General features: G+C 37.6%; 2 protein-coding genes across 3 annotated transcripts; both read right to left on the bottom strand.

Annotated features, from left to right (window-relative positions):
• Window positions 1-8,122: 8,122 nt before the first annotated feature.
• On the bottom strand, window positions 8,123-9,705 carry LOC117338905 (neurofilament heavy polypeptide-like). The gene is made up of 2 exons (XM_033900270.1): window positions 9,702-9,705; window positions 8,123-9,588 (listed from the first exon to the last, which is right to left on the bottom strand). Exons 1-2 carry the CDS (start codon window positions 9,703-9,705, stop codon window positions 8,123-8,125), a joined length of 1,470 nt encoding a protein of 489 aa, XP_033756161.1.
• On the bottom strand, window positions 9,326-25,874 carry LOC117338846 (proteoglycan 4-like). 2 transcript variants are annotated; one of them, XM_033900209.1, is made up of 15 exons: window positions 25,800-25,874; window positions 24,573-24,662; window positions 23,745-23,826; window positions 22,747-22,935; window positions 21,941-22,537; window positions 21,316-21,871; window positions 20,277-20,311; window positions 17,061-17,175; window positions 13,054-15,077; window positions 12,772-12,930; window positions 11,510-11,863; window positions 10,539-10,753; window positions 10,173-10,296; window positions 9,870-9,928; window positions 9,326-9,588 (listed from the first exon to the last, which is right to left on the bottom strand). In XM_033900209.1, the coding sequence occupies exons 2-14, from the start codon at window positions 24,659-24,661 to the stop codon at window positions 9,887-9,889; spliced, it is 4,581 nt and encodes a 1,526-aa protein (XP_033756100.1). In that variant the 5' UTR covers window position 24,662; window positions 25,800-25,874; the 3' UTR covers window positions 9,326-9,588; window positions 9,870-9,886. The 2 variants fall into 2 exon arrangements, with proteins under 2 accessions (XP_033756100.1, XP_033756099.1); XM_033900208.1 differs by having other exon boundaries at window positions 21,316-22,537.
• Window positions 25,875-26,135: the final 261 nt, after the last annotated feature.

Raw genomic sequence — 26,135 nt, 5'->3', positions numbered from 1 at the left:
TCGAGTTATCCGAGTGTTCGAATTAAGCGAGTTATCATTTTTGGTGAAAAGTTTGGTCAATATTTGTCAACATTATATAATCATTATAACTTCGCTCTGTCGCTCATCAGTTTAGTGTGAAGACTGGTCAATACATGTAAATATATATGTAATGTTTCGTTATGTCACTTGTAATTTGGTGTAGTTTTGCCGATATAGTCACGATAAAGTTTCTTTCACTTAGTCACTTCAATAACGATCTGATGTGCAAGTCATGTTTGCAAAAGGTAAACGATAAAACGGAATTCGACATATAAGAACATATATGTATATAAGAACCGTTAAGTAATTTTGAATGTAGAGTCCGTTATTTTCTTCTGTCAACTAGGAATTCTAATTGTATTTCTTGATATAACGAGTCTTTACTCGAAAAAGGCATCGCTGCTTTAAACTGAACTTGTTCGAATTTGTTCACATCTGCCAAAGAGCAACCATCATATCCACATGTATATACCACAGGCGCATGCATAGAACATGATAATTTAAAGGCAGTATGTGTACTGTCAATCTAGCCGAATTTACCCATAAAAACAGAATATGTAAATAGTGTTTATCAAATGAGGCTGAAGACGAAGTTCACTTTTTAAAACGATGTAATTTTTATGATTTACGTTTTAGTTGATGCTAATAAATATGTTGATTTAATAGTATGGACAGTTTTAATCAGTTCAAATATCTAGTAGATAAATCGCCCCAAATCTTCTCGCCAATCAACTTTATGCTATGTGGACGAGAAGAAGAAACTTTTCGTAGCTTTTTCTTCATGTAACATAACGTGGATACTTACTGTACCATTTTTAATAGCATGGGAAACCGTATTCTACCGTGAAAATCGAATACTCGCTGATCCCACAATCAAAATCGAATACCCGTCTATGCTACTGTCAAAATCGAATACTCGCTTATCCTACCGTCAAAATCGAATAACAGTCTTGTGTTAGTCGGACAGCAGTCTTAAGCTAGTCAAAGTCGAAACTCTGCATTTGGTGCGAGGCGATGCTTTTGTCGTATCTTCTCCACAATAACCAACTGCCAGCAAGACGATTTTTTCTAATTTCCTTTGGTAGTTATGTCTCTGTCGTCTTTTGTAGTCATGCCTCTGTCGACTTTTGTAGTCGTGTCTCTGTCGTCTTTTGTAGTCATGTCTCTGTCGTCTTTTGTAGTCGTGTCTCTGTCGTCTTTTGTAGTCATGTCTCTGTCGTCTTTTGTAGTCGTGTCTCTGTCGTCTTTTGTAGTCGTGTCTCTGTCGTCTTTTGTAGTCATGTCTCTGTCGTCTTTTGTAGTCATGTCTCTGTTGTCTTTTGTAGTCATGTCTCTGTCGTCTTTTGTAGTCATGTCTCTGTCGTCTTTTGTAGTCATGTCTCTGTCGTCTTTTGTAGTCGTCTTTTGTAGTCATGTCTCTGTCGTCTTTTGTAGTCATGTCTCTGTCGTCTTTTGTAGTCATGTCTCTGTCGTCTTTTGTAGTCGTGGCTCTGTCGTCTTTTGTAGTCGTGGCTCTGTCGTCTTTTGTAGTCATGTCACTGTCGTCTTTTGCAGTCATGTCTCTGTCGTCTTTTGTAGTCATGTCTCTGTCGTCTTTTGTAGTCATGTCACTGTCGTCTTTTGTAGTCATGTCTCTGTCGTCTTTTGTAGTCGTGTCTTTGTTGTCTTTTGTAGTCATGTCTCTGTCGTCTTTTGTAGTCATGTCTCTGTCGTCTTTTGTAGTCATGTCTCTGTCGTCTTTTGTAGTAATGTCACTGTCGTCTTTTGTAGTTGTGTCTCTGTCGACTTTTGTAGTCGTGTCTTTGTTGTCTTTTGTAGTCATGTCACTGTCGTCTTTTGTAGTCGTGTCTCTGTCGACTTTTGTAGTCATGTCTCTGTCGTCTTTTGTAGTCATGTCACTGTCGTCTTTTGTAGTCGTGTCTCTGTCGACTTTTGTAGTCGTGTCTTTGTTGTCTTTTGTAGTTATGTTTCTGTCGACTTTTGTAGTCGTGTCTCTGTCGTCTTTTGTAGTCATGTCTCTGTCGTCTTTTGTAGTCATGTCTCTGTCGTCTTTTGTAGTCATGTCTCTGTCGTCTTTTGTAGTCGTGTCTCTGTCGTCTTTTGTAGTCGTGTCTCTGTCGTCTTTTGTAGTCATGTCTCTGTCGTCTTTTGTAGTCGTGTCTCTGTCGTCTTTTGTAGTCGTGTCTCTGTCGTCTTTTGTAGTCATGTCTCTGTCGTCTTTTGTAGTTATGTCTCTGTCGTCTTTTGTAGTCATGTCTCTGTCGTCTTTTGTAGTCGTGTCTCTGTCGTCTTTTGTAGTCGTGTCTCTGTCGTCTTTTGTAGTCGTGTCTCTGTCGTCTTTTGTAGTCGTGTCTCTGTCGTCTTTTGTAGTCGTGTCTCTGTCGTCTTTTGTAGTCGTGTCTCTGTCGTCTTTTGTAGTCGTGTCTCTGTCGTCTTTTGTAGTCGTGTCTCTGTCGTCTTTTGTAGTCATGTCTCTGTCGTCTTTTGTAGTCATGTCTCTGTCGTCTTTTGTAGTCATGTCTCTGTCGTCTTTTGTAGTCATGTCTCTGTCGTCTTTTGTAGTCATGTCTCTGTCGTCTTTTGTAGTCATGTCTCTGTCGTCTTTTGTAGTCGTGTCTCTGTCGTCTTTTGTAGTCGTGTCTCTGTCGTCTTTTGTAGTCATGTCTCTGTCGTCTTTTGTAGTCATGTCTCTGTCGTCTTTTGTAGTCGTGTCTCTGTCGTCTTTTGTAGTCATGTCTCTGTCGTCTTTTGTAGTCGTGTCTCTGTCGTCTTTTGTAGTCATGTCTCTGTCGTCTTTTGTAGTCATGTCTGTCGACTTTTGTAGTCATGTCTGTCGTCTTTTGTAGTCGTGTCTCTGTCGTCTTTTGTAGTCGTGTCTCTGTCGTCTTTTGTAGTCGTGTCTCTGTCGTCTTTTGTAGTCGTGTCTCTGTCGTCTTTTGTAGTCGTGTCTCTGTCGTCTTTTGTAGTCGTGTCTCTGTCGTCTTTTGTAGTCGTGTCTCTGTCGTCTTTTGTAGTCATGTCTCTGTCGTCTTTTGTAGTCGCGTCTTTTGTAGTCGTGTCTCTGTCGTCTTTTGTAGTCGTGTCTGTCGTCTTTTGTAGTCGTGTCTCTGTCGTCTTTTGTAGTCATGTCTCTATCGTCTTTTGTAGTTATGTCTCTGTCGTCTTTTGTAGTCGTGTCTCTGTCGTCTTTGTAGTCATGTCTCTATCGTCTTTTGTAGTCATGTCTCTATCGTCTTTTGTAGTCATGTCTCTATCGTCTTTTGTAGTCGTGTCTGTCGTCTTTTGTAGTCATGTCTGTCGTCTTTTGTAGTCGTGTCTGTTGTCTTTTGTAGTCGTGTCTTTGTTATCTTTTGTAGTTATGTTTCTGTCGACTTTTGTAGTCGTGTCTCTGTCGTCTTTTGTAGTCATGTCTCTGTTGTCTTTTGTAGTTATGTTTCTGTCGACTTTTGTAGTCATGTCTCTGTCGTCTTTTGTAGTCATGTCTCTGTCGTCTTTTGTAGTCATGTCTCTGTCGTCTTTTGTAGTCATGTCTCTGTTGTCTTTTGTAGTCATGTCTCTGTCGTCTTTCGTAGTCATGTCTCTGTCGTCTTTTGTAGTCGTGTCTGTCGTCTTTTGTAGTCATGTCTCTGTCGTCTTTTGTAGTTATATCTCTGTCGTCTTTTGTAGTCGTGTCTCTGTCGTCTTTTGTAGTCGTGTCTCTGTCGTCTTTTGTAGTCATGTCTCTGTCGTCTTTTGTAGTCGTGTCTGTCGTCTTTTGTAGTCATGTCTCTGTCGTCTTTTGTAGTCGTGTCTGTCGTCTTTTGTAGTCGTGTCTGTCGTCTTTTGTAGTCGTGTCTTTGTCGTCTTTTGTAGTCGTGTCTTTGTCGTCTTTTGTAGTCATGTCTCTGTCGTCTTTTGTAGTCATGTCTCTGTCGTCTTTTGTAGTCGTGTCTTTGTCGTCTTTTGAAGTCGTGTCTCTGTCGTCTTTTGTAGTCGTTTTTTTGTCGTCTTTTGTAGTCATGTCTCTGTCGTCTTTTGTAGTCATGTCTCTGTCGTCTTTTGTAGTCGTGTCTCTGTCGACTTTTGTAGTCGTGTCTCTGTCGTCTTTTGTAGTCGTGTCTCTGTCGTCTTTTGTAGTCGTGTCTCTGTCGTCTTTTGTAGTCATGTCTCTGTCGTCTTTTGTAGTCATGTCTCTGTCGTCTTTTGTAGTCGTGTCTGTCGTCTTTTGTAGTCGTGTCTTTGTCGTCTTTTGTAGTCGTGTCTGTCGTCTTTTGTAGTCATGTCTCTGTCGTCTTTTGTAGTCATGTCTCTGTCGTCTTTTGTAGTTATGTTTCTGTCGACTTTTGTAGTCATGTCTCTGTCGTCTTTTGTAGTCGTGTCTGTCGTCTTTTGTAGTCATGTCTCTGTCGTCTTTTGTAGTCGTGTCTGTCGTCTTTTGTAGTTGTGTCTGTCGTCTTTTGTAGTCGTGTCTGTCGTCTTTTGTAGTCGTGTCTTTGTTGTCTTTTGTAGTCGTGTCTGTCGTCTTTTGTAGTCGTGTCTTTGTTGTCTTTTGTAGTCGTGTCTGTCGTCTTTTGTAGTCGTGTCTGTCGTCTTTTGTAGTCGTGTCTGTCGTCTTTTGTAGTCGTGTCTGTCGTCGTTTGTAGTCGTGTCTCTGTCGTCTTTTGTAGTCGTGTCTCTGTCGTCTTTTGTAGTCGTGTCTCTGTCGTCTTTTGTAGTCATGTCTCTGTCGTCTTTTGTAGTCATGTCTCTGTCGTCTTTTGTAGTCATGTCTCTGTCGTCTTTTGTAGTCGTGTCTCTGTCGTCTTTTGTAGTCGTGTCTGTCGTCTTTTGTAGTCGTGTGTTTGTCGTCTTTTGTAGTCGTGTGTTTGTCGTCTTTTGTAGTCGTGTCTCTGACATCTTTTGTAGTAGAGTCTCTCTGTCGTCATTGATAGTAGCGTCTCTCTGGTGTCTTGTAGTAGTGTCTCTGGTTTCTTTTAATTGTAGTAGCATCTCTCTAGTGTCTTTGTAGTAAAATCTCTTTGGAGTCTTTTTGTATCAGCATCTCTCCGGTGTCTTTTTGTAGTAAAAGCTCTCTGATGTCTTTTTTGTAGTAGCATCTCTCTAGTGTCTTTTGTAGTAGCGTTTCTCTGGTGTCTTTTGTAGTCGTGTCTCTCTGGTTTCTATTGTAGTAGTGTCTCTTTGGTTTCTTTTGTAGTAGCATCTCTCTGATGTCTTTTGTAGTAGCAACTTTCTTGTGTCTTTTTGTAGTAGCATCTTTCTTGTGTCTTTTTGTAGTAGCATCTCTCTAGTGTCTTTTTGTATCAGCATCTCTGATGTCTTTTGTAGTAGCATCTTTCTTGTGTCTTTTGTAGTAGCATCTTATTTGTGTCTTTTGTAGTTGCATTTGTGTCGTCCCTGGTTTTCGCATCTCTGTTGTTTTTGGTTTTTGCATTTCTGTTGTCTTAAACATTACTTGATTCTACAGGTGCGTTGTCGTCAACTTTACCTTCGGGAATATCTGGTCATACACCATAGGGGACAACTCATTATAGGTATTCCATAATAAAATAGATATTGATGACTTTTTTCAAATGTTTTCTACATAATTGCCCTTTTAGATATAATTGGACCCTCTGAATTTAAACTGATATTTGACGTGGCTTTGTAAATAAATCAGTTGTTAAATATCTACTTTCCATGTACATGTACATTATATAAGCACCTTTATGCATGGTTTTTTTTTTTTAACCATTTCATTTTTCCATACATACAGATTTGCCATTTAATATAGGGCTTCATAACATACGATTTAAAATCTAAATTTGTCATCAGGCTTTACATATTTCTACATCTCAAAGCAAGCATGTCAATATTTATAAGATTTTGAATAGTGTTACCTGTATTGCGATATGCTTATCTTAGTTTTTTTTTCACAAACTAGACAGATATTTTTAATCAAACTATTGGTAGAACAAATGATAAATAATGGAAAGGCAGGCAGAATAGAGCCCTTTTCCAAGAGGACAACCAGCTTATTGCGAAATGAATAAATGATTTTGTGAAAAAACAAAATACAATGTACATATATACACTGGAGCAGACTCCAATATTTGGTCAAGGTAAATCACTCCAGTATACTACCGACCAAATACCACTACCCTGTGTCAGAAGGCATCTTCAATCCATTTTCTTTGCAGGTAAACATATATAGGGCAAGAGGCACTTAAGAAATTAAATGTGGTAGGGTGGGTTCAAATCAAAATCACATCTATGGGTTATTGAGTTTGAAATAAATTGATTTTGTTGGGTGTATTTGATGTTTGTATCATTTTTACATTTAAATTGCTTCTATACCAGGGTGCCATTCAAAAAAAGTGATATGGGAGGCTCATCAAAACTTTAAATCACTTCTATAGGTGGGTCCCTTAATTTCTAAGTGCCTTCTCCCTGTCCCATGTTTTCCTGGAACAGTCCTAGCTGCATTTTGCGTACTGTTACGCTGTGTATTACTTTTACCGTTAAGCTGTATATTACCCAGGAACTGAATACTGCTTCAATTACTTCACTAATTAATGTGTTTATCACAAAACGCAACTATGAAATATGGCGACATGGCTAAGTTTTCTTGCACACAGTAGGCAGTAAACATATAGGAAGCAGGTAAATTAACAGAAACTAGGTACATACGTTTCAGATGAGTTTTATTGTTACACGACTTCTGTTACTAACATATCTAGAGTTCTGATACAATAGTTATATAGAATCTATGAATTCTGTGATGATTGCCAACATTAATTAACTATGATCTGGACAAGTTGTGTATTGAGCATGACAGTCAGCAAATGAGTATGATATGTGTGAAGCGATAAACATATTAAAGCATGCTCTACAAGTTGTTTAAGATACTATATTTCATTTCAGTTAAAATTTATACTTCATTAAAATAGTATTACAAATATTAGAAATCAAGTTCACTGAAAATGCTAGATAAACCCAAAGTTTCTCCTTCAATGTCTTATAATAAAATCGATTTGGAAAAAACACCATTAAAATATGTAAAATGAAAGACTTAAATTTGATGTTTATAATTTCGTATTGATCAAACACCTTTTTGAAAGAAAACTGCAATAGATTTAAAACCAGTTCAACCAGTGGTGAAATACTAGCAAAATAATTTAAAAAGCACAAACAATGAACATGGCATACACATGACTACAAAAATTGATCAGTCTATCATCAACAACTACATATAACTACTAGTGTGGCAATCTAACATACACAGGAAGTTGTTAATTTCAAAATTATGCAAAACTAATAACAGGAAGACAATTTCCCTGCCAATATCGAAGTATAGCTGAATGTTGATTTGTGATACTAAGATTTTGAACAGGCAATGGATACACATACACAATGAGGAAATGATTAATGATGATGAGACTTTGTATTATGTACAATGACTGCCCAGATTTAATATATTAAAAATTTCAAACACATTACACAAGACAAAAAAAAAATCTTAAGAAGGTTCACAGAAAGACAGAAAAGAAAAAGAATGAGAAATAAAAGAGAAAACAATCCAATCTTAGAAGAATGTGCTATAAGCTCAACAAAATAAAAATTTGATGTACATTTTTAACAATACATTGTACATTTAAATCAATAGATGTACAGTACTTAACAATAATTTGTAGGTATTTAGGAGGTATATTTAAGAGGTAAACTTGTTTTTAACAGCAGATCTTCGAAACAGTTTATATAAAATGTAGTTATTTTAATTCAAAATTATTTCGAGTTCTCAAAATACTACAAGGTCTTTTTTAAGCATATTTTTCAGAAAAAAAAACCCAACAAAAAAACAATTGAGGGGAGTGCTATAATTTGCCAATTCAAAAATGTCGTTATACCAGAATCACATTGAATTTCTCATTTGAACAAGATATTGCTATTTTTCCAAAACACAAATTGATTGCCCTTGAGATCAATAGAAATCTTATTACATGTTACATGATACATCTCTAGTCAGGCATTTACAAAAAAAACCCAACAAAACATATATTTATACAATTACATTTAGATATTTACAATGAGAATGATTCATGAAATATGTACATAAAGAGGTATGTGTGGAAAGTTTTACAAGATTTCACTTCCTACTTCTTGTTGAACGCTTTATAGGTGTGGCAGCTTTTTTGGCAGGACTGGCTGCTTTTGCTGTCTTTTTGTTGGTCTTCGCTGGTTTAACTGGCGATTTCTTCACTGGGCTTGCAGGTTTTCCCCTTGTGGCACGTTTAGCTTTGACTGGACTTACTTTGGCTGGGGTATCAACCTTTGCAGTTTTAGCAGTTCCCTTTGTACCTTTCTTAGCTGGAGAAACCTTGGCAGGGGAAACAGGCTTGGTGTTTTCCTTAATAACCTTTTTCTTGTTTCCTGTACTAGGTTTAGGACTGTCTACTTTCTCCACAATAACATTCTTTGATGGTGTTGCTGCTTTACCTCTTGTACGCTTTGCTTTTACTGGACTGATCTTGGCTGGTGTGGCAGTTTTTGATACAGCACTTCTTTTATTTTTCTTAACATGTGAAGGCTTCGCAATCTCAATTGCAGCTGAAAGTTTTGGTACCTTTGCCTGGTTCTCCTGCTCTTCGTTCGCTTTCCTCTTTGTTCCACGCGTTGAGGTAGGCTTTGCTGGAGAGGCTTTAACAGGTGTTGGAACAGTCGTTGCTCCTCGTCTGCCTCTTCTCAATGGTGCCCTTTTTGGCGATTTGGCAGGAGTTGCTGTCTTTTCCACTTTCTTGGCTGGTGTCTTTTTGAGAGATTTCACAGGTGATGCCTTTGCCTCGACCTTCTTGGTTGATTTTACTTTCTTGGCTGGCGATTTTGCAACTGGGGCTCCCCTTCTGCTTCTGCTTCTCTTCACTGGGGACACTGGTGAAGCTATTTTGTCTTCCACTTCTGATGCTTTTTCCACTGGCAATTTCTTCGCACTGATTGATACTGTCTTCACAGGAGTCACAGTTTTTACCTCTGCTTTCTTAACAGGTGTCTGTTTAACTGGACCACCCCTTCTAGTCCTTTTCACAGGTGTTGCTTTTTTTGGAGTTTCAGCCTTGACAGTTTTTGAAACATTGCTCTTTTTGCTGATTGGTGCTGTCTTCACAGGAGTTACAGTTTTTACCTCTGCTTTCTTAACAGGTGTCTGTTTAACTGGACCACCCCTTCTGGTTCTCTTCACAGGTGTTACTGCCTTTGGAGTTTCAGCCTTGACTGGTTTCTCAACAGGAGCACCCCTTCGAGTTCTCTTAACAGGTGTCTTCTTGACAGGTGTAGCTGTTTTAACAACTGCAGATTTTGTCTTCTTCACTGGAGAAGGTTTCTTTGCAGGTGAAGGCTTAGCCTCTTCTACAGGTTTGGTTTTCATAGGAACAGCAGCTGCCCTCTTCCCTTTTTTCACAGGTGAATCCTTTTTAGGAGTAGGGAGCTTTTTCTTTGCAGGTCCTCCTCTTCTGCTTCTCTGTGCTTCTACCTTGGGAGAATCAACTGGGGCAGGTTCTGGCACTGTATTCTTTGTTGCCTCTTTGATGGGAGATTTCTTAGCTACATCTTTCTTCCCTGAAATAGACAAAAACAATACTAGAGAATAAAAGTGGTTTATTTAAGATCTGAAGGCTACATTACAACACGAATCCCTATCGAGAAATCATGTATCAATTACCTGCTATTACTCATTGTTGTCCTGAAAGATTACTCAATCTGAGGTATTCTTGTATTTGAAATAATTTATATAAATTCATCAGAATCATATAAGGAATGAAGCTGATAGAGATGCTGCTTCTGACAGGACAATATGGATACAGTTCAATTCAATGATAAGGTTATGAAATTAAGTATACCTCTTGTTGATCTTCCTTTAGCTGGAGATTTTGCTGGAGACTTGTTCACACCCTTCAATCTACAATAAAAGAGTGATGAATATTACTTTATATTAAGGATACATCATTTATATCATATTTATGCTAAATGTCAATATCTTGAAACAATAATATATGGCCTACTTCTGTTAATGAAATTCATGACTTCATACCAGCACACTTCATGTGAAATATCAGGCTCTACCTCTTGGTTTTTAGAAGTTATTCAATGATTATAACATATTCTATTAAATTATCAACAACAACAAAAGAGTTCATCATTACCTTGGCAATGGTTTTGCTGGACTGGGTTTTGCTGGACTTGGGTTTTGCTTTAGCTTCACTGGTCTTTACCAATTTACTTGGCACAGCTGGTGATATAACATCTGTTGCTGGCCTCTTCCTTCCCCTGTAAAAAGGTTATTTTAGGTATTTAATAGTAGTCTTGTTTGTGATATCCAGTAATCAAACTTTTTCATGACTAAGTCAAAAAACCAAAAGCCCCCAAAAAACACTGATGTTTTAAAAAGATCATTTCTGTAGCTTTTGAGAAATAGAGGAAACAACTTTAAATGACAAAATTGAATTACAAATTATATCCTATCTTTATCATACTGCCCACCATGCTTTGTAGCAGGTAAAACTACTAACCTTCTGGGTGGTGACACTTTCATTGCAGCTGGAGATTTCTTAGTGGACTTTACAGCCTTAAGATTTTTTCTGTTTGACAAAACAATTTTAGGCATTGTCTTAGCTGGTGTTGTCTTGGGTGATGGCTTAGCTGGTGTTGTCTTAGGCATTTCCTTAGCTGGTGTGGTTTTCGGTGTTGCCTTTGCTGGAGCGGTTTTTGGTGTTGCCTTTGGTGTCTATAAATCAATTTTCCTATTTAAATTGGTGTCTATAAATCAATCTTTCTATTATTTTTTTTTTTAAAACAAACTTAAACTGCTTAATATGCTAAAAATCAAACCATACACAGATATAATCATCAATATTTACAAATATACAAGCAATACATGTTCTCTATCGGCCCTCTCTAAAAATAGTGACCTTGACTAAAAATCTGTGAAACTCTCAACTTGTCCATGTTATCAAGGTCCTTTTTCATTGTGTGCATTATGTAAGATTTTATCAAAATCCTTCACGGAATGCAACCGCTAGTGTCCTAAGTATACTCTATTGGGGAAATTAAAATGAGAGCTGTCACTGGTACAGAATGTTGGCCCCAGGTACGTAAATTTTAAGAATGGAAGTATTTTGATCATAGAAAATATTACATTTTTTAAACAGAGAAGAGATAATAAAGTCTTCATTATTATCTAGACTTTGTTAGTGATAGTATTGTATTCTTTTCCTAGCATTAATCCAAACATAATTTCATTTGGAGTCCAACAGTGAAATAGTCATGAGAAATCAAAACTACAACAATGATGCATTTGATTCAAAAGCAACTCAAAATGAAAACTGAATGACTGGAATATTGTTTTTGTGACCTTTTTGACAGTTGATGCTGGAGGACAGTGTTGCCTATTTTGACTGGTATTTATTTTGAACCCAGGTTCTAATCAAACTTGTTCCATGATCAGGTACTTGTAACAGCCCTAATTATAATGAGAGCTTACCTTAAACAAATCTGCAATGCCTGTTGGACTGGCAGCCAATGACTTTTGTTTAGGAGTTGCTATCAATCTTTTTATGCCGGTTGGACTTGCTGCCTTGGGAGATTTCTTCTTGTTGAAAAGGTTCTTAACACCAACAAGGTTAGGGGAAGCAGCAGACTTGCGTTTCTTGCCTGTTGAAATGGGGGATACAATCATTTCTCCTGGACCATTTGGAGTATCTGGAATGTCTGAGTATAGGGAGTGAGGTGTACCAGCAGAGGCAGGTATTTTAGGCGACTGTTTTGGTGTCCTTTTTGGAGAGTCAAACAAATCTGTCAGACCAGTCAGTGTTGTATTCAAATCCTCTGCAATTTTCTAAAGAAGAAATTAAAAGATATAAAGAAAACATTGATATTAAATCAACATCTAAAATAACCTCAATGCACATATTTTCTTGGCACATAAAGTAATTTTCTAATAATGAGGCCCATGGGGCCTGCATCCCTTACCAGTACATTTTATTGACTATGGTAAAAGACTAAGTTATATTACAAATACTGTTGCCACTTTTGGATTTGACAATCCATTTCTTGCACTGCATTCAACACAATCATTTAAGCAAGATTCAAAGCCATTTAAATTGAAAAACACTCGAAAATTTTTCTCTCTCACTCCTTTGGTATTCTGCCCCTCCAAACCTATGGGAAGCAAGATCTATTATATATACAATGAACCCTGTCTAAGCAAGACTCTGTCCAATCCGGATCTTTGTCAAAACTGGTCAAATAACCGGTCACATATGAATTAATACTTATCTTTCAATGTCCTGCACCATTTTACGTCACTGTAATATCTTAGAATAAAAGGTCTGTAGCTACTATACAGACTTTAAAAAAATGTATGTACAAGCTATGCTGAAAACATGGTAATTGGAAAGCAAGAAAGAATTTTAAGGTTGATGAGTAGTCTGTCAGATGATGACGTCGAAGGAAGACCTTTCTCCCCATACTTAACAGTGTTGAACAAACTTCTGAAATGGGTTACAGCTCAAAGAGATAGCTGGCGGTCTGTGTCGAATGTCATGATAAGACTGAAATTACTTTCATCTTTGAGCTTGACTTAACAAATGAAAGTCATTTGGGTGAAATAAAAGATTTACAGGACTCAATTGAAAATCCTTTGAAGCCAATTCTCACATTTTTTTTCTTTTTTTTAAATGCCTGATCATGGACCAGGTGAGCTAATAAAATCACAATAGAAAGTCAACTATTAAATATACCAACCTTGGCAACTTTTCTTCCTACACTCTTACGACCCTTTTTAGGCAGAACTTTTGGTGTTTTTGATGACTTTTTGTGGATAACCAATGTAACTGGGGAGTTGACATGTCCTGTCGTTGGAGCTTTCCTTGCAGCTGCAGTTCTTGGAGTCTTAGGGGGAACCTAAATAAGTATAAGTGAGGATTAAACAAGGACTCTTCTACATCTAGAATTCACATGTTTTAAATGCTACTGTGGCAATGATCAGAACTAAGTATTTTGAAGTTGCTAGGCATCTATACAAACCTTTGTAGCTTTAGCAGGGGCTTTCTTCACATGTACAGGTTTGGGACGTACTGGAGACATTTTCCTGGCCACTCCTTTCTGCATGATTCCTTTCTTGAGTATGTCAGACCAACTTCCTCCCAGACTTGGCACAGCATCCTTGCCATGGATTGCTCTTAAGGCTACAGCATTTTTGAGAGCATGTGGAGGATAAGTTTTCTTAACAGATTTCTTCAATACAGATTTTGGTGTCTTTCCTGATTTAGGTGTTGCCTTGGGTGTCTTCTTGACTGATTTGGGTGTTTTCTTAGAAGATTTAGGTGTACTTTGCTCAGGTGTCTTTTTCACAGATTTTGGAGTTTTCTTAGCAGATTTAGGAGTTCCGGCTTTTGGAGAGTTCTTAACAGGTTTGGGAGTGCTGGACTTGATTGGTGTTGAAGTAGTATCAACTGATTTCACTGGACTAGGCATTATAGCTTTTAATTCATCAAAACTCACGTCTAATTTCTGTTTCTTTGCCGACTTTGATGGAGTTACGAGCTGCTTCTTTATAGATAGTCCTACAGCACCAGTGCTTGCACGTCTTTTCTTGTTACTGGACTGTTTTGGGGTACTAGTTATCACAGTGGGTGTCTTCATCATTTCCTGAAGGCCTGTGAAACTGACATCTACAGATACATTGGCTTTCGCTTTTGGGGTCTTCAACAGACGCTTTATTCCTGTGAAAGAGGCATTACCGATTCCTTTTCCCTCCGATTTCCGTTTAGAGGCTTTGGATGAATTGCCCTTTGCTGGTGTAGCTGTCTTAGGTGTTGGAGACTTGGGTGAAGCAGATTTCGGCAACACTACAGGAGACTTTGCCCTAGCTGGGGTTGCTGCCTTGGGTGTAGCAGGTTTCGGCGACACTGCAGGAGACTTTGCCCTAGCTGGGGTTGCTGCCTTGGGTGTAGCAGGTTTCGGCGACACTGCAGGAGACTTTGCCCTAGCTGGGGTTGCTGCCTTGGGTGTAGCAGGTTTCGGCGACACTGCAGGAGACTTTGCCCTAGCTGGGGTTGCTGCCTTGGGTGTAGCAGGTTTCGGCGACACTACAGGAGACTTTGCCCTAGCTGGGGTTGCTGCCTTGGTTGTAGCAGGTTTCGGCGACACTGCAGGAGACTTTGCCCTAGCTGGGGTTGCTGCCTTGGGTGTAGCAGATTTCGGCTTCACTACAGGAGACTTTGACCTAGCTGGGGTTGCTGCCTTGGGTGTAGCAGGTTTCGGCGACACTACAGGAGACTTTGCCCTAGCTGGGGTTGCTGCCTTGGGTGTAGCAGATTTCGGCGACACTACAGGAGACTTTGCCCTAGCTGGGGTTGCTGCCTTGGGTGTAGCAGGTTTCGGCGACACTACAGGAGACTTTGCCCTAGCTGGGGTTGCTGCCTTGGGTGTAGCAGGTTTCGGCGACACTGCAGGAGACTTTGACCTAGCTGGGGTTGCTGCCTTGGGTGTAGATTTCGGCGACACTACAGGAGACTTTGCCCTAGCTGGGGTTGCTGCCTTGGGTGTAGATTTCGGCGACACTACAGGAGACTTTGCCCTAGCTGGGGTTGCTGCCTTGGGTGTAGCAGGTTTCGGCGACACTACAGGAGACTTTGACCTAGCTGGGGTTGCTGCCTTGGGTGTAGCAGATTTCGGCGACACTACAGGAGACTTTGCCCTAGCTGGGGTTGCTGCCTTGGGTGTAGCAGATTTCGGCGACACTACAGGAGACTTTGCCCTAGCTGGGGTTGCTGCCTTGGGAGATTTTGAAGGACTTTCTTTCTTGATAGGAGTAGTCTTTGGTGCTACTGATCTTCGTTTTAACAGAGACTGAGGAGATGTTCTTTTTAGGGGTTCAGATCGTCTTCTTGGAGTTGCTCCTTTTCTTATAGGAGTGATGGGTGGTAACTGCTTGTCAAAATGTTCCGGACTCAATTGGGGACCAAATGATACTCTTTTCCTTTTAGAACTCGGTGCAATAGATTCAGTTGACTTTCTCTTCCTGTTCTCAGGTGTCTTCGGTGATCCTGAAAAACACAATACTTATATAACAAAATTGTTTAAAATAATCTGTAGTAAGGAAAGACGAAATTTACTGTAGGCTCATGTAAGGGCTATACCTTAAAAATATCTACCAAACCCAAGGACTCCACAATAAATCACTTCTATCCATGGTTGGATTGCCTTCCTATTACTTCTATGTAATTTATTAGCTAAATTCTATAAGTGGTTTCCCTTACCAAACCTGGAGACTAGGGTGGGGTAGATGTTTTACTGGAAAAGCCTAAAGAACTAGGAAATGTTTTCAACTTGACACCACAGTTTGGTGAGGATTGCATCAGCAGTTCCTGAGATTAGCTAATTACATTGCATTGGAACGGGACAGGATGTGACAGACATTGGTAACACTATATGTCCCACTCCACCATTGTGCATTATGCTGTATTGAGATGTATACTTGGGAGATTTTACAAACTAATACTTTTGAAAACAAAAGCTTCAGAATGTGCAAGATGATCATTATTATTGATATCATTAGACATTGTACTTAATTGGCATATGCAAAAATTCAACTGGAAATGTACATATAATATATAGACAAGAAAACATGTTATCCACCACTACTTCCCAGAGATTCTCGAGTAGCCAAGTCTTATTTTGATACTTGAAGAATCTTTCACCAGGTTGAAATTCCCCCATCTCACTTTAAATTTACACCTCTGACCAAATTGTCAAAGGCATTCAGAAAACTGACTGGACAAGTTAAATTTGGCTGGGGACGAGTATATGTCGTAGTGCACTCGTCCCTGGTGACGAGTTAATTTCAAAAGAAAATAATGAATAAATCATGTTCATAAATATTGTCTTTAGTGTTTATTCTACGAATTTTCAAAACAATTAGGATTAAGTCATACTTAAAGCAAGTTCCATTGAATAGTTAGCCCTTTCTCTGTGATTGCTCTGCAGAAGCGTCTACGTGATACTGATGCATTTATGTGATCAAGGGTAAGACTAATATACGTAAATGACAGAAATAAATCCGGACCCAGTATCATATCAATTACATTTTTTTAAAAGGCACTGAAAATGACAATATTTTAACAATATTATACACTTTTATATATTGTCTTTGTGTATTCTAATACCCGATATAAAAAAGTATCACAGGGCGAGGTGAATACATAAAACTTATAATAAACTTTATTTAAAACAAAGTCCGGAAAAAGTTTTAATGCTTTGAACTGACTTGTTACTTCCTGTTCGGCCTATAGACATCAGTTTAAATGTCGCTATGGGCAAGCGAACGATAGACTTGCTTTTCATGAAAGGTTCACAAAACTGCAGTTCAAATTGTATAATTACAAGAAGTAATGATCAAAAACACTGAAAACATGTTATCAGTTTTTTTAAACTGAAGATTAGAATTCAGAGGGACAATTGATTCTAGTTCAGGGACGAGTGGCAGGCACATGTCCCATTGGACGAGGGCTTTTAGGAAATATTTTTCTCACCCCGAGAGTATACCAATAAAAACAAATACATGAAAGCTCTAAAAACTTGCAAATTTAGGTCTACATGGGAGTCAGCTGTGTTTCTTCTTGTGTGACCAAGACCATGTAGTTATTTGAAAGTCCTGAACTGCCACGATTGGGCACGAAATCATATTTTCAGAAAAATAATTTGATTGAGAGCAGTGAAAATGCAAGTAGGAAAAGAAAGACAGGAGAAAATAATGTGACCAGTTAAACTGAGAAAGAATGTTGTTAGATTTATGTAGATTTTTACAATTGTAAATTTTACAATATAAGATTGACAAAAAAGGAAGTCACCTATAAACAAATCTGTGATCTATCATTATCTTTAAACACATTATTTTAAAAAATACCTGAAAACTTGCAATTGTGGAAAGTTAAAATGTAAGGGTTTGTTGACTTCTGGAAAAGGATTGCATTAATATTTGTAACAAAAGACAGTCAATGGAGCATATGAATCCTTTTTTTTAAATTTACCTGCATGCTTTGGACTAGTTGATTCCAATACAGGTTTTGATCGACGCCGCAACTCCGATAAATTTTTCTTCAGTGATTGAGCTTTTGGCACATATGGACTTCCTGTCGGCATTGACTACAAATGGATGCATATACGTGTCAGGATTAATATATTATGGGATGATGAAATGGCAGTTGTTCAGTTAAATATTAAGATACAGTAAAAGAAAGGAATCTATTGCTGTTCCGATTAATGTAGTTTGTCAAGTATCAATTGGATGAGGTGTTTGACCAATTAACCAAGTGAGCTTTGTCAGAAATGTCCAACATCATAAATTAAAGAATATTAGCTGATAAGTATAACATAAGATACAGATGACCGATCAGAAAATTTCACTGATTCCAATAACTAAAGGAAGCACATAAAGGAAAAGATTGCATTGGCTATTACATATATACATATATATATATTGTAATTCCATATTTAGAATCACTTCTTTGCAATAGGTTCAATATCTAATATATACCGTATATGACCTAATAAGTGAAGTGTGCCTGCCCTAATAAGGCAGGGGCTAATCTAGGATTAGGGGAATACTACCCAAATTTAGGGGAAATGAAGGGATGGCAGTGTCTTGAATTATTCTATATAATTTAACATTTAACAGCTATTATTTGCTACAAATCTTACATATTTCATCAAAATTAGGGTGATTTCCTGTGTTTTGGAGAATTTTCCCCTGTTTTATGTCATTTTTTCTTGATGGGGAATTTGTTTTTATTCAAAGGGGAAAACACCATCAGTGGGGAATACTACCAAATTTCGGTAGTAAAAATAGTCTAGATTAACCTCTGTAAGGGCACCCCTACCTTTTTTCTCCTAAGAAAAAAAACTTGGACCGAGTGCCAAAATGGTGTTCAAAAGTAATAACCCATGTGAAATGTTTTGCTACTTTATGTGTTCAATTTTCTTCAGCAAATTAAGTCACTGGAACAGAAGTTTTCACCACATTTTGTCTATTCAGTGATACAGATGTCTGTATAAAGTGTGCCCGAAACTAATGCTAAATACACATACAAATTATTTACCAATAACTACAATATTTATTTGAAGATCAAGTAAAAGACTTAATTCATTTTGTTAACTTAATGTTGTTAAGAACAGAAAGCTAGTAAGACATTGTAAATCAATTATTATAATAATATTAGGTCAAAGAAAACGATGTCCGATATGATCTGGGAAATCACCTGTGTCTATAAATAGAACACAAAAGAGTTCCATTTGAACATAAATGGTGGAACACACCTTCTCTGTTCTAAATAACAGCTAGCATGGTTTACAGGAATATTCAAGTTATGTTTAAGCTTAATATATGATGATGAATACTCAATGTGATATCTTCTAGTGCTGCAACGGTAATCCGTGGTACGGTATATCGCTGTATAAATGGCACGGTTCGGTTCACAGTATTTTAATCTTGCATCACGGTACTCTCACGGTTCAGGCCGTTTCCGATTTTCAGCACAGAAATTTGTATCGCTCATTTAAATTATATATATATATTGGAACTTTTCTGGATACATGTAGCTGAAACAGGTGGTTTAAATTTATTTAAAATCGTTTCAGAATCAAAATTTTCAAGACGAATTCTTCCCGATCTACTGTCAGGAATCCTGTATTTTGATTGGCTGATGACGACTTACAGATCTGGGTTATTTCCTAACCTGAATAATGTTTCTCGCTACTTCATTAAAGGCGTAAGTTTGCTACAGATCGTACGGCATACACTTATCATGTTTATCCTGCGTAAATCCCGGAGCTGTCCACGAAAGAAAAATGTTCACTCATCAATAACAGGGCCATTTTCGTTTTTGCGGTACAAAAGATTGGACCAGTGTTGTTAGTTTATGAAATAAAGACAGACCTGGTAATTTAATATTACTTTCAGATGAGCCTTGACAAAGGCTTCTTAGGCATGTATTGACATTTGCAAGTCCGTTAAGAAAGGCCTACTATCAGTATTATGTTTGAAATATTACATTTAAATACTGACGGACCGGTTTTTCCTCATAAACGAACAGGCCCAGATCAATTGGAAAATGAGTAGAATTCTAATTGAAAGCAAAATAATTCAAGATTTAAATTAGATAATTTACGAAGAAAACAATTAATCTTTGTAAAACAAATACAGTAATTAACCCAATTTGTCAAAATGCCTTATAGCTAACAATAAGCATGTCAAAACTTCTAAGGGTTAATTTGTTTTAATTAAACTTAATTAACATTTTAATGATTACAACTGTAATGTGATGGCTAAATTTGTACAAACTAGAGCTGTCACCAAGGGGGTGACAAGTATACCCCCCGCTTTTCCATTAATGGTTTGGATACTTTTTGAAGCTGCCTATTTATGGTACTATAACCAAATCAAACATGTTCTATGTTTAGGAAAGAACTAAGTGAATGCATATAGCCGAACAAAATTTTGCTCGTTTTCAAAGAAAAAGGGGCATTACTCTATTAGAACCGGTAATTTGGCAAAATCTTTGCATAGCGCTAAGCCTCATACGGTCCTCTAACCATATACCAAATTTGAGTAAAATCCATTGAAAACAAAGCAAATGCATATACCTGGACAAGCTAGTAACCATTTTTTACATAAAGGGGCAAAACTCTGTAAAAAGGTTTTTTGGAAGAAGCCGTTACTGGAGACACAACTTCATGCCATCCTTCAACTCTGTATAAAGTTTCAAGAAAATCCATCAAAAACTAAGTGAATGCATAGCCGGACAAAATTATGACACATTTTGTGTGAAAAAGGGGCATAACTCTGTTAACAAGGGCTAAATCGCAAAATCACTGCAGGGGACACAAGTTCATATGGTCTTCTAACTATATACCAAATTTGAGAGATATCCATAAAGAAATGAGCGAATGCTGACAGGATAAACTTATGGGGCAAGCTGTAAATGTACCGTGATACGTATCGTACCGTGAGACAAGTATCGCGATGGAAGTGTATCGTTGCAGCACTAATATCTTCATCAGGAATATTTTTACGACTGAATATTTTACCGTTTCAAAAGCCTTTGGTATTCTGCTATAAGGCATAGTCTGTTGCATAAAACTTCAGAACAAGGAATCTTAATCAGGGCACACCCACTGTCAATTACCCGCACCCTGTGCCCTTATTAGGTCATATACGGTACGTGACTTTCATAAATTGCTCAAGTTACCTTTCGTCTTCCTTCCATTGAAGGTGTCTTTTTTGCTGAAACACAATGATGAAACAAGATTAGTCACAGTATTTTAAACACTTAAGACTTGTAATTTCCACTCTTCTTCAATACACTGCAAAACAAGAATTAACAATAGCCGATATCATAGGTCATCTGAGCCCAGCCAATCAGTGCATTGCGTTGTGATAAAAAATTTAGTTTGAAAGGGAATAAGGTGTATGGTAACAATTTTCGAAATCAAGTTGGCAACACAATCCGTCCTGTCACCATTAAGATAGAGTACCAATAATGTTTTTGAAATTTTGCGTTTCTCAAATCAAGTGTTGAATCGAGACGTAAATACTATGGAGATGCATCTGAAAGCTCATTTGACTGTCATTGGTTGATTAATGATGTCATTGACCAGTTTTCACTGGCTTTAATATTTGAAGCCCATAGGTCATGCTGATTTGACCTCTCACAAGGTATTGTTAGATCTTGTATTGCAGTGTATCGTAGAGGCAAGGAAAAGTACTTAAATTAGTTTGATCTCAATGTGACAGAAGCCTAATCAATTCCATATTACATCACCAACAGTGTAAGATTCTGTTATCATTTGTATTTTCAGATTTCATAAAAAATAAAACGCAAGTAAAAACTTTAAACTTAGTTCTATAAAAGACAGCTGAGCGACATCATGTTTATTTTTATGTGGTAACTATCTATAACATCACAATATTATTATTACATGTGTCTTACAGTATTGATGACATATAGCCGTGAGACATGGCAGAACAGACCAATGATGTGAAAAATGATCGTTTTACTTCGAAAAATGAATAAGCCATCTGATTTTATTGTCACAGTTCAAACATAAAATAAAATGTTGGGTGAATGCATAAATTCTAGATTTCATACAACTATTAAACTAGGCGAAGATTATCATGTAATGACATGTACATAGTTCAAATCTAACAACTGTACAAGTATGTCTTCCACTGAAAAATACAATTGATACATTTAATGGAGATAATGTGATAAAGAGAAAAATACTTACAATCCATAGGATCTGCAGTGGGTGTTGCCTTCAGAGTGGCAGCCTTGGGTGTTGCCTTCGGTGTGATGGCCTTGGGACTTGCAGCCCTTGGTGTTGCCTTCGGTGTGACGGCCTTGGGACTTGCAGCCCTTGGTGTTGCCTTTGGAGTGGCAGCCTTGGGGCTGGCATCCCTGGGTGTTGCCTTTGGAGTGGCAGACTTGGGACTTGCAGCCCTGGGTGTTGCCTTTGGAGTGGCAGCCTTGGGACTTGCAGCTCTTGGTGTTGCCTTCGGGGCGACGGCCTTGGGACTTGCAGCCCTGGGTGTTGCCTTCGGGGTAACGGCCTTGGGTGTTGCCTTCGGGGAAACGGCCTTGGGACTTGCAGCCCTGGGTGTTGCCTTTGGGGTAACGGCCTTTGGGCTTGCAGTCCTGGGTGTTGCCTTTGGGGTGACAGCTTTAGGTGTTGCCTTCGGGATAGCAGCTTTAGGACTGGCAGTCCTGGGTGTTGCCTTCGGGGTGACAGCTTTCGGTGTTGCCTTTGGAGTAGCAGCATTAGGACTGGCAGTCCTGGGTGTTGCCTTCGGGGTGACAGCTTTCGGTGTTGCCTTTGGAGTAGCAGCATTAGGACTGGCAGTCCTGGGTGTTGCCTTCGGGGTAGCAGGCTTAGGACTAACAGCTTTTGGTGTTGCCTTCGGGGTGGCAACTTTAGGACTAGCAGCTCTAGATGTTGATTTAGGAGTTGCTGCCCTTGGTGTTGATACAGTCTTGTTAGTGCTACTCTTTGGAGTCTTTTCCACAGTTTTTGACTTTGGGTCACTGGTAGGGGTTCCAGAAGGTGTTGCCATTTTGGGTGTTTTTTCAACTGCTTTTGGTGTAGTCGACCTAGAAGTATGTTCCTTAGCTGATCTTGCAGCAGGAGATGGTGACTGTACTCGGGATTTTGCTGGTGTTGTGCTTCTTCCTCTTGCTTCCTGAGTAGGTTGAGGTGTTTTTAATGAAGGTGTACGCGGTGGTTTAGTCTTTGGAGTGAGAATCTTGTGCAGACAATCATCACCAGATCCTTTTGGTGTAGAAGGCACATTTGCTACGGCTCCAGATGGTGTCCTCGCTTTTGACACACCAGATTTTTTGGAATCTTTACTCGGAGATTTGGGTGCTACAGCAGGTTGGAGATCTAGTTCTCTGTTTGATGGGGATAAAGGTTTTCTTGTATTCACAGACTTGATAGGTGAAGAGGACTTTGCCTGCAATGGAAACAAATGGGTAATTATGAAATAGCAAACACAATACATTGTCTATCAAATCCATATTATCAAACAACTGTGTCCCGTATTCGTTACAGCCCTAACCAAAAATATACACAAGAAAAACACAACTCACATAACAAAACTTTCATGCAATTTTCTTAACACATCAGGACAACATGGTAAAACCAGTCAAGTACATTACAAACCTTTGGGGTTGAGACTTTAGTTGGAGAACTCATTTTCTTGGGAGTGACTGAAGATTCTTCTGGTAACTCAAAGCGAAAAGACCTATCAATTATAGTAAAAACATCACTATTCTTCAACTCAATGTCACCATGAACAACTTTGTCATTCACTTTTATTGGGTTTACTGTGCTGAGATTGTTCAGGAACACCTGAAATGAAAAATGTATACATTTAATCAAATTTCAACATGTTTTTTTATTACCACAATATGGCTTGAAAACAATGCATGTTCGTCTTAGAGCTGTACAGTTCTTTTTTAAAATTTTCAAAATTACTAGTTTATCGATTTCTTCAAACAATTAAAAAAAGAAAAACAAAAAAATGAAATTTAATTCAAGATTATTGAGAGCTCTGAAATTGATGGAATTTGAATATGCAGGCATTGGATAAAGGCGAAAGGAATTATACAAAGAAGCACTTTCTCCAGCACAGTTTCTTAAATTTTGAGTCATTGTCCAAACTTTGAGAGAATTGGGTATAATTTTGTTTTTATCTTGGAACATATATATGCATGTAGTCAACAATGACCCCAAATTCCAGCAATTTCCTCATCAGATTTGGTTAGGTCAACATGGTAGAATATAGATAAAAAACGTAGCCAGAGATTATTATTTTTGATTCTACCAGGTTGGTATAACACCATATTTATTAAATCAAAGGTTCTAATTCTTTTAAACTACATTGCAAAATGGTGGAATTCCATTATATTCATCAGGAAAATTTAAACCTGAGCATCAATTGTGACATAACAATGATTATGACATCATAAACATAATATTTACTCATTTCTAAAAATAGAAATATATAATATCACAAAATGTTAACCTCCATGTTATAGGCAACGAGAATAGGAAAATCAGACCATATTTAATATTAACTGACTAACTGTACCAGCAATCATTCACAGATGTTCAGCATACATGTTTGAAACAAATGAAAAAACACATTAACTTGTTACCTTTCCCTTTTCATCTACAGTGACCTTGCAATGCTCTCTGGATACATTTGGGAGCTGGATGCGTATGTCACACTCGTTGGATCTACAAACATTAAAAGCATTGTTTTCATTTTGCATACTTCATAGATACTACCTAGGCTCAAAATTTAACTTTTGCATGACAGAGACCTAATCATGGTGCGACCCAAATCTCAAGTCATACTACAGCATCCTCCATTCTGCTCTTGCTATAATTATCAGAACAGAGGAGATAAGAGGACATTTTGAAAGGGAGGTGTTGTGGCTGTAGCCCTTAATTAAAATTTGAATATTTTTGATAGGAAGCTTCCATAATCTTATTTTTTTTTTTTTAAATTAATAGTGACCAGAGTGGATGGTAAGTTTATGAAAGGATGTAATCAAATAACTTTTTCTTTTTTAATTGAGCAGACATGTTGAAGGGCATTTCTAAAGTAGACTATAAGTCCCAAGTAAAATTAAACAAAATACTTCTTGAATATATTGATTGAAATCATATTGAAATTTGTTCAAAGCACTTGCATTATTGAATTAAATAATTATAAAAAATGTTACTTTAGAAAAAGAGAGCCCATATTTCTGTTTACCCTGTGTGAAATGGAGATGAAATAAGTTCCAAAAACCTAAAGTTTGTGAAGAGACCGATATTAAAAACACGAACTCAATACAAGTCGATGAAGACTTAAATTTAAATTAAATAGTTAAAACATTTTTGAGATAACATTCGTCATTGGAAGCTTTCCATAGACACAAAAATAAATATATGTCCCAATTTATTTGTAGGAAGTCCATAAAGCTAGAGGAACTTACCTTCCAAACAAACATACTGATGTTGTCAAGGGAAATTGTGCCCCATCTGCCCCTGTCCGCTTGATAACTACTATTTTACCATACAGCATACTGCAAAATATTCATTTACTTTGTTAATAAATTTGTAATCTTGTTGACAGTCATATGTAAGAATGTCCTTATTAACTTCTTTTATGTAAACACCTGTTAATATTTAAGTGAACAGCCATCATTAATGAACTTAATGAGCGTCAACATTACATGTCAGGTGTCAAATATTGTTCAGTCAGAATCAAGTAGACCATTTTGGTTTGTTTTTTGTTTAACATCCTATTAACAGCCAGGGTCATTTAAGGACGTGCCAGATTTTGGAGGAAAGCCGGAGCACCCAGAGAAAATACCTGGCATAAGCCCCATGTAGGTTTCAAACTCGCAACTCAGAGGTGGAGGGCTAGTGATAAAGTGTCGGGACACCTTAACCACTCGGCCCCCAGGTATACCAAAAAGAGTAAAAATATAATGATAATTAAGAATACAAGGACAACATTTGCTAATTGCCTAAACCATTTTAAATGTAGTATATATGAGGACCATATGTTATTTTGATTAATGCAATCATATGGACAAGGCTATTTATTTAAGTAGTTACATAAGTCCTCGTTCACAAAATATGAAATAAATCTATAACGAAACCTCAAATCATGCAACCCATAGGACCTATATGTGCTAAAATATGCAAATCTATATTCTCATATTTTAGTTAAAAACGCCACATAAGTGCGAGGCCAGTCGAATAAATGACATTTTTTAAGTCAGTGCAAATATAAAAAAAATAAAGTTAGGACTTTTGATAAAATCATTGCCGAACAGCGACTGGGTCACAAAGGAATAAACGGCTTTTGTTTTGCATGCACAATATGCATAAATTTTTAATGCATGTTCATCGTACACAAAGTTCCGTTTTTGAAAACATACAATCGTTTCATCACATCAAACATTGGCAACTTAATCATAAACATTTATGATGGATAGCTTTATCATTGGTCCGTTAGTACTAACGCTCTCAGCTGTTTTCCCTTTCCATGCCATACTTTTTTTTATCGATAATGCCAAAATTCAAACTTACCCGCGGAACCACCTCGAGACATTGTTAGTAAATAAGCAGTTCGGTTAGATTGATATGATTTAAGAATATCATTTAAATGGGTAATTTAAGATTATACAACATCAATTATTAGTTGGCCTTACCTTCCTAACGGCTGTTAAACGTAAATAATATCGCGCGTACCCCGGTAATCGCCGCGCGAGACTAATACAAATGCGTAGGGAGTAATGCGGTCAATTTGGCCTGCGCCAAAAAAAGTATAACCGGAAGTTGTATTTTAAAGTCAATTTTACAAGTGACTCAATTCATTCTAAAACAAAAAGCTACGTAATAGCGTAACAAAATAAGACATTAAAACTTCCCAGTTGAACAATGAAATGTTAAATGATACATTTTAAATACAACTAAATAAACATTGACAGTGCGCAGTGATATAGTTTCTTTTTTCCTGTACTAGATTTAAATGTGACATTCATGAT

This window comes from Pecten maximus, chromosome 12 (genome assembly GCF_902652985.1).
Source record: "Pecten maximus chromosome 12, xPecMax1.1, whole genome shotgun sequence".
NCBI classification, from domain to species: domain Eukaryota; kingdom Metazoa; phylum Mollusca; class Bivalvia; order Pectinida; family Pectinidae; genus Pecten; species Pecten maximus.
This window is presented reverse-complemented; position numbering and strand designations above follow the sequence as displayed.

Bases quoted from the DNA above. Each gene is read 5' to 3' on its own strand.
- LOC117338846 (XM_033900208.1), bottom strand. From the start codon at position 24,661: ATGCTGTATGGTAAAATAGTAGTTATCAAGCGGACAGGGGCAGATGGG. The intron at 15,078-17,060 runs GTAAATTTAAAA...TGTGTTTTTCAG, and splicing joins AACTAGTCCAAAGCATGCAG to GATCACCGAAGACACCTGAG. The intron at 9,929-10,172 runs GTAATGATGAAC...CTTTTATTGTAG, and splicing joins CCAGCAAAACCATTGCCAAG to ATTGAAGGGTGTGAACAAGT.